Source organism: Sorex araneus, chromosome 2 (genome assembly GCF_027595985.1).
Source record: "Sorex araneus isolate mSorAra2 chromosome 2, mSorAra2.pri, whole genome shotgun sequence".
Taxonomy (NCBI): Eukaryota; Metazoa; Chordata; class Mammalia; order Eulipotyphla; family Soricidae; genus Sorex; species Sorex araneus.
This window is the reverse complement of record NC_073303.1, coordinates 335311688-335332863: the sequence shown is the minus strand read 5'-3', so window position 1 is coordinate 335332863 and position 21176 is coordinate 335311688. Positions and strand designations below refer to the sequence as shown.

Genomic DNA, 21176 nt, shown 5'->3' with positions numbered 1-21176 from the left:
GTTTTTCCGGGTACACTGCTCCCTGTTTTAGCATTTGTATCTCTTAAACACAGACACATCATCCTGAGAGTTGTCTTGAGGTTTGCCTGACAGCTGCAGTGCTGTTTGGTTTGCATGGCACCTAAGTCGTATGGTATCCTGATCATCTTAAATGACACAAAGCTGTCCCGAGACTCTTCTTTTGCTTGACCCTTAAAATTCTTCAGTTCTTAAAAATTCAGAACCGATTTGAAAACACAGGTGTGAAAGTCCCCTCATGCACGCCACGAGCCCACATTACCAAGTCAGGCTCTGCGCGGCTGTTCCCTCCATAGGCTTCTCCTGTCCCCGCATTCTTAACGCTTCCTTCACACTGCCTCTCCCCTGCAGCTCTTCCTGGAAAGTGGACACACCTCTTCGACTCATTGTGCCCTCACCAGATTTCTTATACTCTGTTCTTTTGTACAGGTGCAGAATCAGCCTGGTCTTTAAGAGGAGAACATTTTGTTTGTTTTGTTTTCTGTTAGAAACATGTACATATATTTGGTTTTGGGCTACACTCAGTGGTGCTTGGGGCTTACTCCTGGCTCTGTGCTCACTATGGTCAGGGATCAACTTTTCTCTTCTTGCAGTGTTTGGAGGACCGTACATGGCACTGGGAATCACACTTGGGTTGGCTGCATGCAAGGCAAGCACATCACCCATGGTACTGTTGCTTCGGCCCCCAACTGTCCCATTGTTGGGTCTTTGGGTTGTCTTTAACTTTTGAGGTTTTTTTCTTTTGTTGTTGTTGTTTTTTGCTTCTTTGGGTCACACCCAGCGATGCACAGGGGTTACTCCTGGCTCTGCACTCAGGAATTACTCCTGGCAGTGCTTGGGGGACCATATGGGATGCTGGGAATCAAACCCAGATCGGCCGCGTGCAAGGCAAATGCCCTACCCGCTGTGCTATCGCTCCAGCCCCTGTCTTTAACTTTTAGATATGACTGCTGTCTAGAACAATGAAAAATAAATCTATTTCAATGTATCATTAAAATATTTGATTCTTAGTTTTAAAGTACCTGGCAGAACAAATCTCTAATTTCAAAAAAGTCCCAGTCTGGCGGTCAGAGCTTAGGGTGCTGCTCCGCATGCACTTGTGTTGCTCATCAACTCAGGGTCATAAAAATGGGGTCCTGTGATTGCTTGCTAACCTATAGAGAACAGGAGGGGGACAAGAAAGCACTGACAATTCTGGATTCCTGAACAATTCGGCTTTTATTCGTGCTAAGCAGATGGTAGCTGCACTTATTTCAGGGCGTTTGCATGCATGGGTGTAAGTGCTTCCTGAGCTGACAGTTTGGTGTGGGATCATATGCTCATGGAAGGGTGTTCAGGCTTATTTTGAATTTACATTTTAATAAAAATAATGTTTATGTAGATTGAGTGCCACTTTGAGCAGAACTATGGGGAGCTGCATTTCTGCATGGTCCCCCAGGATATCCCAAGGGGACCGCAGGTGACAGTTACAAGGGAAGGCCACAGAATGAAAGTAGGGGGCCAAGCAGTAGGATGGGGAACACAGGAAAGAAGTAGAGTCGGAAGGGGTCACTGCTGGGAAGGGATTGAGAAGCACTGGCTTAGGGCAGTGACTGTCTTTACGCCTGTGCGTTCCCCCGGGGTCTCGCTTGAATGTGGCCTCAGTGTGTTAACACAGGGCCCAAAACCCTGAATTCAGATCTTCTCTTGCTCACTTCACCAGCCACAAGTCTCATGCACACATGTTTAACCCCAGGTTCTGCTCCACCTTTCTGTCACTGTGAGGCTGCTGACCAGAGAGGAAGGGTGTGAATGTTCTGGAAAACAAATGCAGTTCATGGGCAGATGGCTTCTGTTTCCCAAACAGGTGGAAGACTCTGCTAGAAATACAGGCGTTTGGGAATGTGTAATTTCCACCCTAAAAATGCTTGCTTGAGTATTAGATTTTTTTTTTTTTTTTTTTTTTGGTTTTTGGGTCACACCCGGCAATGCACAGGGGTTACTCCTGGCTCTGCACTCAGGAATTACTCCTGGCTGTGCTCAGGGGACCACATGGGATGCTGGGATTTGAACCCGGGTCGGCCGTGTGCAAGGCAAATGCCCTACGCGCTATGCTATCACTCCAGCCCCGAGTATTAGATTTTATATGGACCCTTTAGGTGTTGTTAGCTTTTGAAAATTTAATAGCAGAAGTACTTTTACTACTATGTTTTTTGGTGTCAATTTTGTTTGTTTTGGTGTCATACTGTTGATATTCCTGGTTCTGCACTCAGGGATCACTCCTGTCAGTCTCAGAGGACCATATGGGATGCTGGGGATTGAACCCAGGTTGTTCACATGCAAGGCACATACCCTACCTTCTCTGCAATCTCTCTGGGTCTGTTATATTAATGTAATTAAAAATTTTCACACTTGTAGCCATTATAGCTTTTTCTTCATATACAAATGTTTAAAACCATATTTTTTTGTAAGCTGTACTTAAGATTATTTGAAAAAAGACTTTTTTTTTTCTTTTTGGGTCACACCCAGCGATGCACAGGGGTTACTCCTGGCTCTGCACTAAGGAATTACCCCTGCCAGTGCTCAGGGGTCCATATGGGATGCTGGGAATCGAACCCGGGTCGCCCATGTGCAAGGCAAACGCCCTACCCGCTGTGCTATTGCTCCAGCCCCCTGAAGGAAAGACCTTTAAAAGAATTTTTTTAATTGAGATTCAGTAATTTACAATACTGTTAATTATGGTACTTCCTGCACATAATTCCATCACCACACCCGTACCCAGTGCGCTCACCTCCCTCTCCCCAGGACTGCGACACGCCTCCCTCTCTACCTTCCAGCTCAATTGTATGGATCATTCGCCCATTATGTTGTCTTTGGCCCTTTGTTGCTACCTTGCTGTGTGTCTTTTATTTTCCATATGAGAGAGAGCGTGGGCAGATGGTTTCTATTTCCCAGACAGGTGGAAGACTCCACTAGGAATATACGCATTTGGGAATGTGTAATTTTCACCCTAAAAATGCTTGCTTGAGAATTGGATAAGATTCCCTTCCTTTCCCTTCCCCTTCCTTTTCCCCTTCCCCTTCCCTTCCCCTTTCCGACTCCCTCCCTCCTCCCTCCTTTTTCCCTTTTCCTCCCTCCCACCTCCCTCCCTCCCTTCTTCCATTCTCCCTCCCTCCTCTCCTTTTTCCTATCTCCTTCTTTCTGCCTCCCTTCCTCCTTCTTCCTTCTCCTTCCCTCCCTCCCTCCCTCCCTCCCTCCCTCCCTCCCTCCCTCCCTCCTCTCTCTCTCTTTTCTTTCTTTCTCTTTTTTCTCTCTTTATCTCTCTCTTTTTCTCTTTCTTTCACAAGCGATTGGACTCAGTTTTCATGCATGCAAGGTCAGTGCAGTACTGTTGACCTCCCAAGTTCTGATTACAATTGCTTAAAGGGTAAGAGCACATGTTTTGCAAGTGGGTACCCTGGGTTTGATACCTGGCACCGCGTGACTTCCCAGGCCCTGTGGGGAATGATCCCTGAGCACCACCAGGTGTGCCCTCCCTGCCACCCCCCCTTCCCCACACACACATACATCAGATTGTGTTTGGAATTTCTTTCGATGTAGAAAACTTTTAAAATTTAAGTTTGAATAAAACTATATGTGTTTCATAAATTTGCTATAGTTATATTATACCATGTCTTTATTGTAGTCCTCTAAAATCCCCAAGGAAGTAGTTAACCAATGGTTTGTTGAAGGAAGGACAAAGTAGTCTGCTTAAGTTTCAAAGCCTGATGCATTAGGAGAGATATCCATTGTTCCTGAGGCCTCACACCAAAGTTCGACTCATTGACTATGAACCTGCTCTGCCACAGATTCCGAGTCTGAACAGTCCCTGAGTCGACTGGAAGCAGTAACAGCACTCTCGGTTGAAGAGGGAGAACGTTTGAGTGGGAGAAGACACAGAATGTCTGAAGGAAAAGATTGTGGTGGTGGAGATGCTCTCTCCAATGGCATCAAGAAGCACAGGTATGAAAGCTATTAGTAGTACCCACTGCTGCTTTTTTTTAAAAAAAATATTATTATAAAGTGCCTTTGGCTTTGTAAAGAAAGTGATGTCTTCTTGTTTTTCCAAACCCTCTATATTGTATATTTATATTTTCCTTAAGTATTTATTTACTTAGAGAAGAACATTATCAGTAATTGTAGGAACAAAGCACAAAACTTGGTTTTAGCAACCCTGGTTTTAAGGGGAGCATAAATCCGTTCGTTGATGATTTAGGAAGCTTTTCTCAGCCACCTCTTGAAACTGATGCTGTTCCTTTTCAGCATACATCTTTCATGACTCTGCCTCCCAATGCTGTTTTCGTTTCTAGTCATTCGATCTTCTTGTTGGTTTTATTAAGAGTGCATTGTAATATTGCCTGCCTGTTGATGCAATTTAGTTACATTTAGACAAAGACTTTTATTAAGACCCAGGGTTCGTTGGACATAGCCATTTTATACGATCTAATAGCATTTGTGTCTTTCTACTCCCTTGATGATTCTGTCCTAGAGATTGTCCCAAATTAATGAGACGTAACAGACACCCGCCTTCTCTGGTTTCAGCCCAGGTTTACTGATACGCCTCATGCGTGCATGCTGGTACTCACAGAAGAAAATATTTTAATCAAATTACTGGTGACACATTTGTCGACATTAAAAAGCATGTTTGGAGCAAGAATTAATTACCAGCTATATTCTTTAGAATCTTTTTTGATAGTTGTAGATTATGCAACTTTATTTCACCCCGATTCTAGCCACCGTTGGTCATGGTGCTTACTTTAGGAGAAATAAGTGCACATCACTTCTAATTCACACCATACCACAGAAAAGGTCAGTTTATTTTGAAAAGATCAGTGACTTGAAGTAAGCGGATGAAACCAGGTTATCCTCAAAACTGTATTTGTGGTTAACTTCGGACTGAGCTCATCATTGCGAATACTGAGGTGACAGTGGATGCCTCATCGCTGCCCACTGTCCGGACTGGCTGTCCACTGAGGGGCCAGGTTAAGTTCTGTGCAAGCTCTGGCAGGTTTTCCAGTCTCTAATTAGAAAAGAATCCTTAGCTATTGAACATACACCAGGACTCTCCAGGGAAAGCATAGGCATTCAATAAGCATACCAATAATGAGTAAAATTGTTGTCAGGAAGAGCACCCCTTCGATGCTGTCACATCTGTGAGTGGAGAGGGATTTCTGTGCTACTTTGCAGTCCTTGGTAGCTTTCTGTTATGTGTAATCAGAAGAGTAGGTACTTTGCAGTCCACAGAAAGAGACCACACTTTTTTTTTTACTTCTATATCTGTCTTCATTAAGCCCAGAGTAGTACAGATGAAAAGTAAGATGAAGTTCAAAAAATGTAACCAGGAGAGGCTGCAATGAAGAACAAAAGGCAGGCTGCAATGTAATGACCTAAACGGAAAACTGATGAAATAAGTTGCAATTTATTGTCCCTATAAGTGAAAGAAATACTTAGTTATTTGAAGAAAGAGGACAGTTTAGGAAATTGTCAGTGGTCAAGTATGTAGGAAAACTTATACATAACCTATTTGGATATTTGTTGGAGGAGTTTTTTTTTTTTTAAGCCTATTTCCCCCAACCCCCATAAAGTTCTTTGGTCAGTTAAAAAACTGTAATCTAAATTTTTCATTTTATGTTTATCACTGTATCACTGTCATCCTGTTGCTCATCAATTTGCTCGAGCGGGCACCAGTAATGTCTCCATTGTGAGACTTGTTACTGTTTTTGGAATATTGAATACACCACGGGTAGCTTGCCAGGCTCTGCCGTGTAGGCGAAATACTCTTGGTAGCTTGCCGGGCTCTCCGAGAGGAGTGGAGGAATCTAACCCAGGTCGGCTGCATGCAAGGCAAACGCCCTACTTGCTGAGTTATCGATCCAACCAATTTTATGTTTATTGAAAGTATAATTGGTTAGTTTTAGACATATAGCATGGCAATTTGATATTTGTTTATATTGTGATGTTTGTATTATAATTACACCAGTCTAGTTAATATCATCTCCCACATATAGTCATAATTTTTTTTACTCTCTACTCTTACTAACTTGAAAATATGTAAGACAATACTAGTATAATGATCATGCTTTATTTTAGAATAAAAATAAAATTTACTTCAAGTCCCTCTTCCCTTTGCCCTAAACCATGAATAGTTATTATCATAAGATATTTGAATTTATAGTTATTTCGGTGTTTTGGAAAAGCAGGTCTATTCTGTCTTGTATATCAGGGGATCAGCCTGAAGTGATGATAAAATTTATTTGAAATTTTCTGTTGAATCTTTAAATGTCAAATAAAATTTGTATTTGACCTTATATATCCTATTTTCTTCAATGCTAAAAATATTTTCCTTAACTCTTCTATAAAGACTTTACTTACATTTTCCCCATACTCCATACCCCCACTTAATCACCTGGGGTATACTCACTCAGATGGCAGAAGAGGAGCTATGGGTTGAGTATGACCAGCACTGCTTATTTTAGGGTGGAAAACAAGGAACCTTGGAGATAATAGCATAGGTCATGTTAAATCCTGGCCTAATTAAGTGTTCAATAAATGAGAAGAAGGGTTTTCAACCATTTTAATTTTTTTTTGCCACGGAGCCATTTGCACTACAGAAAATTAGCATGGAAATGATTAAAATCACATCCACCTTCAAGACTGCAGAGAGTCCTCTCATCTCTTCTCTCCAGTTTGCTACTTCATTGAGAGTGACCACATCTACTTCATGTCCTTACCCAGTAAGATACCTAAACTCAGCTTCCTGTATTGTATATGAAACAAGCTATATATTCTCCTCCTCAATAACATAATCATCCTAAACTCCGTTCTGTTCTTATTGAATGTGTTAGTATGCACGGGGTTCTTAGCAGAGGCACTGTGCAAATGAACTGTGTTTGCTCTCTCCCCTCCTCCCCCAAAGATGGTGATTTGCTTTTCTTTGAAGACCCTAACCCACTTGTTTCCTTTAGTACCCACTACCCTCAGATAACACCAGGGAATACGGTCTGAAAAGCTCTGATGCAGAGAAATATGAGCTATAAGGCATATGGCCTGTAAGAGTAAAATAAAACATGCTGAGCTAATTGAGTCAGTTTATACAGTAATAAAAATATTGTATTGTGGATTTTTACTTCCTCCCATGTAGTAATTACTAACAATAATTATTTTGTTAGCTAGCTAGGTAACAGGCCTTCTTAAGATTTTTTTTTCTTTTGTTTCTGGGTTTTGGGCCATGCCCAGGATGATGCTCAGGGCTTCCTCCCTAGTTCTGCAGTCAGGAATTACTCCTGGCAGTGCTCAGGGTACTGTGTCGGATTCCATGCATGAAACCTGGGTCAGCTTCTTGCAAGGTGAGCAGTCTACTTGCTGTACTCTTGTTCTAACCCCTCTCTTATGAGTGTGTACAAAATTGAGTTCTCCAAAATTAATTTCCAAACTAGAATCTTGAAAATTGGCTTGGCACTCAGAAATTACTCCTGGTAGTGCTTGGGGGAACCACGTGGGATGCCGGGGATCAAATTCAGGTTAACGGCATGCAAGACAAATCTGCTAACTGTTCCTACAATATCAGCAATAGGAAAAAAACACGGGTCATCTTTTCTGTCCAGCATTGTTTTGAGACCAGAACCAGGAATATGACGCAGCCACAGAAGTTAAAAACACAAAACCAAAAGTATCCACAGGAAAACAGCTTTGGTCAGGAAGTTAGATTAGATTGCTTTTCCACCAAAATCAGCAATTTGCATTTCTAAATACTTCCAGCAGTCAGAAGCTGCAATTATAACTAAGATTGAGGGAGAGCGTATGTAGGATAGCTATTAAAATTTTACGTACCTAGGAATAAACCTTAGCAAAAAAGTGTACAGTAATAAAGCTTATTAAGGGACATAAAACAATAAGATGGAAATTTGGGGGCATAAAAATATTTTTGCGAAGTTAATTTGTAGGCTCAATGTAATTTTTGTTAGTTTATAGGCTGGAGCAATAGCACAGCAGGTAGGGTGTTTGCTTTGAAAACGGCGTTTGCGGCCCACCCGGTTGGATTTCTCCGTCCCTCTCGGAGAGCCCGGCAAGCTACTGAGATATCCTACCCCCACGGGAAGCCTGGCAAGCTACCCGTGGTGTATTCAATATGCCAAAAACGGTAATAAGTCTCACAATGGAGACATTACTGGTGCCCGCTCGAGCAAATCCATGAACAACAGGATGACAGTGCTACAGTGCAGTGCTTGGGGATATACCTGGCCATGCTCAGGGCTTACTCCTGACTCTTTGCTCAGGGATCAGTCCTGCTTGTACTTGGAGAACCATATGTGGTGCCAGGAGTTGAACCTGGGTTGGCCACACGAAAAGCAAATGCCCTACCCACTGTACTTTCTCTCTGACCTCAGCCTTGATGGAATTTTAATTAAAAGTTTAAAGTCCCATTTTTTATATATTGGGATAAGGATTTCTGAAAAAAATGTTTAGCATAAAGGACTTTGTATAAATAAAATATTGCTTAAGAATCAGGTTAGAAAAAGGAAGACATTTGTCCTACCAAATGTTAATATCTTTAGTACAGGATTATCCCGGAAGCAGTGACCTCGAGAGTGAAAGAAAACCACATGCTAGGGAAAACTGGTGTGTCTAATCGAGCTAGTAAGGTGAGGCAACAAGTGATTGTTGAATGATGCTGGAACAGTCACTTTCTATGGAGTTAAAAAGGAAATATGTCCCTATTGTGGCTATATGTCCCGTCCCGCGGGACTTGGTCAACGTGGGTAGCCGGGAGAGGGTGCGCGAGTGAAAAGGAGACAGACACAAGAAGAAAGAGACAGACACAGACAGACACAAGAATGGGAGAAAGCTCCAACTTTATTTCTCCTAAGTAAGTCTTTTATAATTGATTATATGAGGAAGTGGGCAGAATGGGAGAATAGCAAAGAATGCAAACGTTTAACGAAACTGGATGGCAGTTTCCCTGGGCATTGTTCTGCAACCTTTCCCAAGAAGCGGTTGTTCCTAGTTACAGGTCAGTTTGTACTGACATATTGGTTCCCAGGCATGGGTTTCTGGCCATTCCCAGGCATTGGTTCCCAGCAGATATACAGACATAAAATCTTGATTATTTAGTGTACAAGGCCAAAACTTGCAAACCGTTAATAGAAAATATAAACTTTCTTTGCAATTTTTGTGCTTATTTTTGGGTCACATCCAGTGATGCTCAGAGGTTACTCCTGGCTCAGCGCTCAGGAATTACTCCTGGTGGGATGCTGGGGACCAAACTCAGGTTAACTAACTGCATGCTAGACAAGCACTCTACTCACTCTACTATTACTCCGACAGAAGAGTGATGAGGAATAATTTTTTTCTGATTCTAATTAATATACGTCATGTATTTACTTTAGTAAAGCTCTTTGCTCTTTAGTAAGTACATGTGTCCATGGATCTCAAATGTTTCGCCGAAGTGGTAGGTTAGGGACCAGTGGTTCCGATGATGCTGTGAGTAGTCTGTGCTCTCACCTTACTCCCTGCCCTAGACCTTAGGAGATCTGGATAGTAGAGGGTTGTGTTAAAAAGAAGAGCAGCTCAACCTTCTTTCCTGGACACAAGCTTGACCTCAGCCTGTCTCAGTAGCTAGCGCTGTCAGAGCTCTGAAGATCCAGAAGCAGGCAACAGGATAAACTCTTGGACGGGAAGCAAGAGATGCTTGTCACTCAGAGATCTTGAGGCCAGGCGAGTGCATTGATGTGCCTCTCTGGCAGGTGGCTGGCAAGCCTGATAATGAAGCTGTGTGCCATCAGAGGGTGGCAGAGCCTGGAGCCCTGAACAAGTTGGATGGAGGTGACAGAAAGCTAGTTATCCACTCTAATTAAACATGAATCTCTTTTCCTGCGAAAGCACATTTGGAGATTCCTCAACCAATAAGAGAGAGTGCCATAGTGTCAGGTTTGGGCTGGTTATTCAAGTAGAAGGATTCACATGCACAGACCTTCTGTAGGTCTAACAAGCTGCTGGTAGGCCAGGCGGTTCCCAGTGCTATGTTAGAAAGGGAAAGGCAGTCTAAGTCTGAATTCATGGTGGGCATTGAACCATCACACCCGAAAGTGGCCCTACACCCTAAATTTATTGCAAACTAATGTTCATATGTAGATATTTGAACAGATTTAGATTTGTTTAACACAAAGTACTTTATCAGGCACACAAATCATTTGGTTTACCCCATATTCATCCATGGGGCATATGCTTTCTGCTTCCCTCCTGTCGATTGACTGATTCCTAGTGTTCATTTCTCAGTCTGGCACATTCATTGTTGAGTTGCTGCAGCCATTATTGGCCGGGGTCAATTGGATCTTTGAATCTATTTCTTCCTGTCTTTGTCACAGCCACCCCTCTGACCAAGCCCCACTGTTGGCTTCTGTGTCCGTTTAACAGAACTTCACTTGGTTCTTTTTTTTTTTCTTTTTGGGTCACACCCAGTGATGCACAGGGGTTACTTCTCGCTTTGTATTCAGGAATTACTCCTGGCGGTGCTCAGGGGACCGTATGGGATACTGGGAATCGAACCCAGGTTGGCCTCGTACAAGGCAAATGCCCTACCAACTGTGCTATTGCTCCAGCCCCGGTTCTTTTGCTTTTATTTTTCAGGTATAATTTACTGTGAGAATCTAGTTGTCTCTGATAGCTGCCTTGCTTTTTGATACAAAGGGATATTTCAGGCTTATCTGTGTTTCCTGCTTTCGACCAAGAGTCAGCTGTTTGTTCAGCGAGCATCATTTCAGTTCAGTGGGAAGTAATATTAGATGTAACACTTAAATAGTAAGAATATTCAGTGCTACTTTGTTGACCTTTGTTTTGAGGACTTTATCTTGGGGAGCATGGGAAGGATATATTTCCTCCTCACTTTCTATTAGGAAAAAGAAATGCTTTATAAGTTAATATCAGTGTATTTCCAACTTAAATTTTGGAATATAGGATTTTCCTAAATTCTTTATAACTCTGTTCCTAGTAACATTTACACAATTATCCATTTCCTTTATTCTAATATTTTTTTCTCATACTTATACACAAATACAGTAGGCTTGTTTATGACAGTATTATAGGGACTAATGCTGAATCAGCTAGCAGTGTGGTTAAACCACGACACTGCACAGTTCCTTTATTTTATTAACTGTCAGCACTTATTTTTATAAGACACAAGTTATTAACATAAAGTCAAAATTACAAAGTAAGACTTTTTTTTTAATCTAGTCTCCTGGCATTTGTCTAATTTCCAAAAGTAACCATTTTGGTGAACTTTTGAATTGCATTGGTTTTAGTAGAAGTAATGTAAAGATACATTCATATTTTTGTTTACTTACAAAGAGCATCTGCATAGCTTGGTCAGTTCCAGCTCTTTAGTTCTCATATTCTTCATTGATATTAGTTATTCCTCAGGCAACCTTGAAAACACGTGTGTGTGTTTAGTATAGAAGTGATTCTCTTAAAATCTTTTGATTGTTATTTCATTTATGTGGTTCAAAATTTAGAAATATATGAGGGAGGTTAGCTCAAGGGTCTCAAGCTTGAGTTTGATCCTTGGTCCATCCTTGCTCACCATACACCACTGGAAGTAGCCATGGTGGTCCCCTAACCACTGGGGTGGCATCGTTTGACCCCAGCACCACTGGCCTATACACGGAATCACTCACATCTGTACAGCAGGCCAGAGTATCACTATGAGTGACCCTTGAACCCAAATTTTAAATAAATTTGTTTTTATTTGATTTGGTGGGAGGTCATACCAGTCTATGCTCAAGGATCACACCTGGCATTCGAGTGCCAGGGATGGAACCTGGGTTTCCTCTGTACTGTTTCTCCAGGTCACTTACCTCTTCTAAACCTAGTCTCCACCTTTTTCCAAATGCAAACATTATTATTTATACCATAGATTATAAAAATGCAGAGATCCTGACTACGCTTTTTTAAATATATGTATCAAATTGTTAATTCAACAGTTTTTTTTTTTCTAAATTTTTGGTTCACACCCAGCTGGGATGCTGGGAATCGAACCCAGGTTGACCATGTGCAAGGCAAACGCTGTGTGCTAGTGGGTAGTGTGTTTGCCTTGCATGAGGCCAACCCAGGTTTGATTCCTCCATCCCTCTTGGAGAACCCGGCAAGCTACCAAGAGTATCCTGCCTGCATGGCAGAGCCTGGCAAGCTCCTCGTGGCGTATTCGATAGGCCCAAAACAGTAACAACAAGTCTCACAATGGAGACATTACTGGTGCCCGCTCAAGCAAATCAATGAACAACAGGATGACAGTGTGACAGTGTGAAACCAGATATATTATAATAAAGAGAAAATCCTATTTTGTTGGTTTTGGACCCACATGAATATGCTTTCTGGGGAGAAAGCATAGGTGAAACAGAAAAGTATAGTTATTAAGAGCTACCTGGGATTGAATTTTCTGCCTCTCACTTTCCTAATTCTAGGCAATTCTATAATTTCTTTGGTTTTCTGAGGGAAGGGCTAAGACTAGGGGGATTGGGCCACATCTGGAAGTGCTCAGGGGCTACTCTGTGGAGGGAAAAATAAGTGGTACTAAGGGTCGATGTTGGCTGCATTGCAGGGCAAGCACCTTTGCCCCCTATTTCTCTGACTCAATTTATAATTTCCTTGAAATTGAACTTCACCTGTGAAACTAGGGTAATAACAAGACCTTTCTTGTTGGCATGTTCAGATAATGAAGTCTTAGTGGATTTCAGCCACCAGGCCACTGGCCCGTGCAGAGCAGTAGAAATTCCTGCCGGTCCTCAAGTTGCTGCAGCTTGGGGCTGGAGCGATAGCACAGTGGGTAGGGCGTTTGCCTTGCATGCGGCCGACCCGGGTTTGATTCCCAGCATCCCATATGGTTCCCTGAGCACGGCCAGGGGTAATTCCTGAGTGCAGGGTCAGGAGTGACCCCTGAGCATCTCTGGGTGTGACCCAAAAAGCAAAAAAAAAAAAAAAAAAGTTACTGCGGCTTAACAGAGTGGTTTCTCTGGCTCCTGTAGTCCTGTAGTGGGATGGTTCTACCCACAAGCGTGGGCAGCAGTGGGTCAGTTGTTTGGTCATCTATGAAATTCAGATCCTACTTCCATGGTCTGCAGGTATAAAGATTGAAATCCACTGATCAAGGCGCTCTGAGTGGTTCAAGCTAATTGTCAGAGGCTGCTATAAGTAGAAAACTGGTATACCCCAAGCAAAAGTTGATCTTTATTTTCTTCTTCCACCTTCAGGATACAATCCTTGGGTGGATTCTAGAAGTTTCAAATTGTTCTTTGTTATTGTAATTTGGGGTGGGGGGAGATATAAAAGTGTTGATATTGGAATAACATTGTTTGGTTGCAGTAAATATGAAATAAAATTGTCCTTGCATTTAATGTGTCCCATTGTTGAATTTCAGGGCTTTTGCATAGGGTGGTGAAATAGAAATCCTGTATTTCTGCTCAGAATACAAAGGCGTGGCTGGCCTGCACAGAGCTGGTTGTAAACTTACATTGTCAGAAGTGTAAACAAGAGGTGACTAGAGGCTTGAAGCTCTGTTATTCATTCCTTGGTCCCTTGATATTACTTTCCCCATGCTGAGGTCTCATTACTTCTCCTTTTGATCCCTGGGCTTTTTGAATCTCTTATGTAAATATCCAATTTCTATTTCAAGTTTGCTTTATGTACACTTATAATCTGTCAAGAGAAATAAGTTAAATATTTATTACAGTGTACCTTCTTGCTTGGGGTCTTGTTCTGTTTAAAGATATTCACCCTCTATACACACACACACACACACACACACACACACACACACGTATGGTTTTGAATGCCTAGGAAATATCTTTATGTATACATTTTTAAAAACCTATCTGCCCTGTCCTACTTACTTTGTGTATTTCTTCGTTACAGTAATTTGTAGACTGGTTATTTTTGACTTTTGACGACATATGGGATTTGATTTTAACAAATACATCGAGGTGTCTCTTTCCCATTGGAGCTGTGCCAATCTAAATTTTGCCTTAAGGAGAACATTGCCCCAGGGGACACTGAGGTGCTTCAGTATCGTTTGCTTTGCTCGTTAGCTCAGGAGGAATTTTTTTTTTTTTTAGAAAACACCAGGTATAATAGGTGTTTGTCAGGTAAATGAATTCGGGAAATGACTTTTTAAAACAAAGGATTTGTTTCCTTGCCTTGTGCCTTTTGAATCTTAATAAAGATTCGGTTTATATACCGCTCTCTTCAAGACACATTCATAGCATAAGATATGCTTTATCTTAATTGTGGGATGTAAGCTGCTGTTTAGTCATGTGGAGAAAGCATCCTGTCAGGATTTGAAGATTTAGTATAAATTTCCGTGTTACCACGGTAAATCTTTCAAATCCTTGGTAATGTGTGTATTGACTAATTAATCCCACCTCCTGATTCTCGGCCTTGGTGCAATTCCACTGATTCTGGCAAATATGGGAACTGAAATGGGCTGTCCCGGGAATGAGTATTGTTGGGGGCACGAGGAGCTATTGATCTAAGAGGAGAATGCGGTTTGTGGTAAAGTAGGGTGCTGCCACTTCCAAGACAAGGTGAGGGATGGGGCATTGTGTCATATCAGTGCTAGTGACAGCTGCCTGCGCTCAAAAATGCACAGTTGGGACAATTTGTAGAAGTGACGTCAGCTTTGCTAATGACAAACTAGGGAGTTCATAACTGGATTCTCTCACATTCGACTATACTCAGGGCTTACTCCTGGTTCGATGCTCAGGTGTCATTCCAGGCAGGACGTGCAGTGCCAGGGATAGAACCTGGGTCAGCCGTGTGCAAGGCAAAAACACCTTTTGTGTTGTACTATCTCCCTTGGCCCCTATAGCCATGTATTTTACTTTTGTGCTTTGGTCTTTTTTAATCTTTTGATGCCTGGACTCTGATTATCAAAAATTCTAGTAGGTGAAGGCATATTGTGATCCTAAATAATAAGAAAACAACATAATATGCTTCCTCCTCTGCATTTGGTTCTGCTTCTGTGATTTCGTAGAGCTGTGTGGCTGTTTGTGCTTCAGCAGTTTCTGCTCTAAAATGAACTGTATCCCCCCTGGGGTAGACCTGAGCAAGAAGGCTGGAACCCTGGTCTGTGTCATTTGTAGAGCTGTGGTTTGGCTCTTGAAACTTCGGAGAGATGTTATTTTACCCCTTTTTGTTGATTTCACTAGTTTATAGTATTAGGGAATGTCCAGCAGTCCTTTAACCCACATGTCTCTGTATACTGACCACCAACATTCTAGCTTCATGTTGCCACCAAAAAGACTCTCTCCTACCTACTTTCTTGGCCTCAGATAACCACCAAAGCTTTGGCTGAGTTGTTTTGGTGTTTTTGCCAATTCCTTTCTAAGCTGCTATTTTCCTATGTCAGCTTCAGATTCTGAACTCTGTACAGTACTGTGCCAAATAATAATGTCTGCAAATGACATTTGGATATAAATTGGCATTTCTAAAATACTTTCATGAATGTCATAGGTTTTAATTCTTACAATACCTGAGCTGTAGATAGCTGAGCTTTTGGTTTTTTGCTTCACACCCAGCAGTGCTTACAGCCAGTTCATGGCTCTGTGCTCAGGGATCACTCCTGGTGGGTTTAGGAGACCATATGGGGTTCCAAGGGTGGAACCCAGGTTGGTTCTGTGCAATGCAACAACCCTACCCACTGTACTCTCCAGCCCACTGTGTCTCTTATGTTCTTAAAAGTCAGAGGCCGTATAGATGTTCTGAAGAACAGATTTCAGGTATATAGACTAAAAGCTTTATATTCTGAAATTTGAAATAATTTATCCTTTCCTTTAGTTCACCAACAGTTAACTAGACTACAATTCTGTTCTGTTGACTTCTTTTGTGAAATAATTTACAAAGAATTAACTTCCTGTTCCCAGCACAGTTCCCCCCCCCCAAGCCAAAACTGCACACTTCAAGGACGGTTTTCATAAACATTTACGGTATTTCAAGCAGAGCACGGGCAGATCATTGTTCATAGCAGGCAACTTGCAGACTCCCCTTTTTGGTGAAGTGCTAACATCGGGGGCCCCTCTGACACCTGGTGGAGTCTTCACTGGACTCAAAACAGGGAACATTTAGAATGAGGATTAACTTTACACATTTAGCCTGTGTTTAACAACTTTTCACAAGCCAGCCAAGACTTTCAGAAAATAAAGTGAAACCAGCAGATTGTTCCTCCTAAGATCCCCAAATTAGAAGTCACTGCTGTCCTGTGGACGCTGCTGTCCAGGAAGGTACGGGGAGTCTGGCCGTTGTCTGGCGGTTCAGACCCAACAGGTCTCTCTGAGTTGAAGGGAGATAAGTCTGTGCTGACAGTGACAAAGGAGAGAGGACGTAGAAATGAACCTTAGTTTCTCCACACCACCGGGCATTGGTGAGTGGCTAATGTGTGTCAACACCAAGGAATCCCTCTTCCTGGGAACCAAGAGGGTCTCTCAAAACTAGTGGGACAGACGTTTTCTCCCAGGGTCAGCCCAGTATTGGAGCTACTTTGTTAGTGACCCATGCCCATCCCTAAAACAATAGTGATGCGCTTTGTATGCCAGCAGCATAGCTTCAAAGAAAGTAAAACCACATGCTGCGTTATTATAAGCCTGGGTAACCAGACATGCAGCTATCAGAAGCACACATTCCACTTGGCGTCTCCCACTCCCGCAGCTTTCTGTGCCAGGTCTGTTTCGGCATCTCTCTTTTCTGCATCTCTGCTCCCATTCTTGCCAACATCAGCTTCTCCTGTTCTCCCTTCAGGTCCCTTCCTTTCTAGACATGGACTGTGGCTTTGGCGGAGCAGGCTTAGAGACACCCTGGCACATCTTCTCCGGGATTCTTCCTTCACCTGGACCCTGGCCTTTAACTTCCCTTTCGGCTTTCTCTCAGCCATGGTGGTCACAGCAGGATGTAGTGCTGGCACCTGGACTTTGACTGGTCTCCAGATCATTCTCATCACTTTCTCATAGTGCTTCCCAATTCAGTTATTACACTTTCATCTGCTCTTGCCTCAGTGCTGGACACTAGGCTAAGTTAGAGTGGACATGGACCCCAGATACTGATTTTTTGTAAGTTTCTGTTTGTACTTACATGAACAAGAACACATGAACTTACTAAAAATGCCTATTTTATTTTATTTATTTATTTATTTAGCTTTTTGGGTCACACCTGGCGATGCACAGGGGTTATTCCTGGCTCTGCACTCAGGAATTACTCCTGGCGGTGCTCAGGGGACCATATGGGATGCTGGGATTTGAACCTGGGTTGGCCTCGTGCAAGGCAAACACCCTACCCACTGTGCTATCGCTCCAGTCCCTAAAAATGCCTATTTTAAATATATCTTTGATAAAAATTTATTCTCCTTAAACAAACCTAGGGGGAATTTTCTTTTTCCTTCTTGTAATTACTATCCACTGACTCCCTGCCAGAGTGGAAAACTCCAAAGAATGCAGGAATAATTTATGATGTACTATTTTCATGGAAATAATTGTTCTTAACTAACACTCACTGTTATTGCTAATGGGAACCAAGCTTGAAACCTTTCAGGGTACAACTGCGTAATCCGTCATCTTAAATAACAAGAGAATTTTGGAAGGTCAGCTGGACTGCATGGGTATAGCTGTGTTTTATAATTCTGGGGGATGTCTCTTAGCTGAAGAACATTCCCTTCTTCTTGGAAAGAAGAGGAATGCGGTTCTTTGCAATAGAGACATTTCACTCTGCTCAGAGCAGTCAGAAAGGAAACAGGGGGGAAACTAATGTTCAAGTCAGATAATATCATGGAGGTTTTTTGTGTCAGAGTAGGAAGGAATCAGAAATTCAACTCTCCCTAGCAATTCTATATTTGACAGTAAACAGTAAAAGCATTTCAGAACACTTTAAAAAAGAAGTTAAATCAGGCTGTTGAACTAGCTAAAGCAAATCACAAGCAAATTATATTCAATCTGAAATAATTTTCTAAAAAAGTCATTGCGAAGGAAAGAGGAGAAATGGTATTTGCAGAGGGGTACTTCTGTTAGTCCAACTTTGCTTCTTTTTGTGTCTTCTTATTTCTCATAGCTTTTAAATATGTGATTGTTGTTGTTTGGGTTATTTTTCTCTTCTTATTCTCTCTCTTTTTTTGCCTTTTGGGTCACAATGCTCAGGGATTACTTTTGGCTCTGCATTCAGGAATTACTCCTGGTGGTGCTCAGGGGACCATATGGGATGCTGGGAATTAAACCCAGGTCAGCCCTGTGCAAGGCAAACGCCCTACCTTCTTTGCTATCACTCCAGCCCTTCTTCATCCTCCTCTTCCCCTCGTCCTCCTCCCCCCTCCTCCTTCCCCTCCTTGTCCTCCTCCTCTTCCTCCTCCTCCTCCTTCTTCTTTCTTTTCTTTCTTCTTTTTTTTTTTTTTGTGATTCTAAAGTCCTTTTCAGCAGTGTCTCAGGTAATCTACAAACACTTAAACAGTCTTGCCCCAGAGTTGCATTCCAGAATCCACAATTGCATCAAACCCTCACATCTAATAGAGAACTGTAGGGTCTTGGGCCATAACTCCTGTTTGCTTCCTACCCGACTCCCAATCCAGCTGGAGCACATTCAAGTTCCAGCACAGAACAAGCTGTCTCTGATGTAACAGTGGCCTAGCGAATGATCTTTTGCTTACGGTGATAGACTTTCAGTAGAAATCAGTAGAAATCCTGCTTTACATTTTGATCTTTTCTAGTTCAAAGCCTAGTGGAAGGCAACAGAGCTTCCCTGCTGGCTGCAGCTCTCACTTAGCCCTGCTATCACAAGGACAGATAATCCGTACTCTGTAGTGTGCTGTGTTGCCAGTGTTTGTCTTTCCTTTTTTTGAATAATTGCTTTGTGTTTTCACATGTCTGCAGAATTCCCATTTGTGTGAGCTATGCATCACTCAGCTATAAAACATGGGCTTTGTGTTGTGTGGTTTTACCCAAATTTAAGGTCACGTAAGTGTTCTGAGAGCATTTAAGGTAGACCAAAGTTAAAACGTTCAGTAAACTAAGTATGTTAAGTACGGTTTTGATTTAACAGTATTTTCAACTTACAATGGTTCTATCAGGACATAGACCTTTCATAAGTTAAGACCTCCAAGAAATGTCTTTCATTGTCAGTAAAGGCTCTTTCTTGTCTCTGCCAATAAATTACTAGTAGTAAGACAGCCTCAGCTCCTCTCTGGAATTTGCTAAGAATTCATGGGCGATTTGTGCTCCCCAGCAGGAGGCCTTAGCCCCGCAGTCCATGCTGCAAGAGACCTGGGTAAGCCTCCATGTGAGGCAGGCCGGAAGATCAGAAGACAGAGCGCCGCTGGTATCTCTTCCACACACCAACCCTTTCATCTGTGTTTTGTCATTAGACTGTCCTCTTGGGTCAAATGACCTTGCCATGAGATACTCTTTCTACTTCATTCTAGTTACTTTATGTCTATTTCAGCATTCACTGCATAAAATAAAATAGCCTGAGAGATAAAAGGGGACTCCCTGCCCGAGGGGAAGGTCTCCCTATCCTTTCACCTTCTCCCCAGCTGTGTTGCACACCAGAAAGCAGGCTGGAAGTGAGGGGTCCAGCTGCCCAGAGAGGCAGCTTCCTACTACACTGAAGACTGGTTGACGGGTATTCTCATCAGTTCATCTTGGCTTGGAAGTGAGATGGTTCTGTAGGTTTTCTTGTTAATCCAGTAGTGAAAAACTAACAAGTGTATTTAGCGTGCTGTATTTAGCTGAAATTGAATAATAAATGCTAAACTTTAGAAAGCCAAGCCAGTGCAAATATCATTTAAAAAATTTGAATATACCCTTTTAACTTACTAAATCAAAACAAGGAAAGCATCTTATAAAACAAGTATTATCCCCCAGCCTCTTTGCAATGCAGAGCCGGGTTTATTAACTGATGATTATAGTTAATTGACCATTTAATAAATCACAGAGGAAAAATAGGTTGTGTGGTTAGCAGTCAAGCACATGGGCTTTACATATTTGAGTCCCTGAACTGCAAAAGACAAAAATAAAAAATATCGAATTATAAAAATAGTGAAATCAAGTATTAATATCAGAGAATTACATAAAATTATCATAGTATATAATTTTATATATTATATATCATTAAATGATATGTGCAAAATTATACAGAATGTTATTTTATTATATATAATTTAATTATATGTAAACATATTATTGTATCAGTCTATTAAAATTGTCATAATGTAGTATTTTACGTAAATATTAAACAAGAACTAAGTTGCATACTTAAAAAATGCATTAGAACTGAAAAGACATGACACATCTCGGAGCTCTCATCTTAAACTGACACGGACTTCTTCTGGAGCAACTTAAATACGCAGCTGGTGAGCCTGCCCTGTCACCTGCAAGGCTAGTTCAGATACAAATTATAGTGCTGGTTTACACTCGGCTTCAGAATGGCGTTCTGCCCAAGAGATGGGACAGTGGTTAAGGTGCTTACCTTTCATGTGACTGCATCAGACCCTCTTTCAATCTCTTGTACCACAGTGGTCCCCTGAGCACTGCCAAGAGTAAGTCCTGAACAGAGCCATATGTGGCTACTAACCCTCCCCTCTGTGTAAAAAACCTAATACTCAGAATGGCATTCTAGATATGCAGAGAGAACCTGTGATAACTGTATTTTCTGAACACAAACCTGGAAGTCGGTGAAGAGCACATTGCGCTGTTATTCATGTAAGAAGAGCTGTAAGTGATCTGATACCCTTTTAAAGACATTCCCAAGCTTGCTGCTCTGTTGAAATGAAGGCATGTAGATTTTAGAAATTTAATTGTGTTGAATAAGCAAAAGTGGTGTTAAACTATTGCTAAATTTATTAAGTATTTCATCTCTAAGATGCCTTGGAATGTCATAAGTCAGCTATATATAACCGAGAATCATAATATTTTTCAGATTGTGGACATAAATCTTACAACTTCGGAGTACAGACATTATTTTCTCTGGCTAACCATCATTTTCCTGATGATAAAATCAAATGGAATCTGCTTAAGCTGAATTTCTTTAGTTGCATAGTAAAAATATGTTTTATTGCTAGATTCAAATGTTAATATGTAATTTCTTATTGATTACAAATACCTCTAAACCTCTAATTGAAAAAT

General features: G+C 41.7%; 1 protein-coding gene across 6 annotated transcripts in view; it reads left to right on the top strand.

Moving 5' to 3' along the window:
* Nucleotides 1-21176, top strand: part of OSBPL1A (oxysterol binding protein like 1A) — a 221228-nt gene that overhangs the window by 157028 nt on the left and 43024 nt on the right. For all 6 annotated transcript variants that reach the window (XM_055129610.1, XM_055129611.1, XM_055129615.1 and 3 more), the window contains one exon: nt 3846-3999. In XM_055129610.1, coding sequence (XP_054985585.1) covers nt 3846-3999 — 154 coding nt within the window. The remainder of the gene's footprint in view (nt 1-3845; nt 4000-21176) is intronic.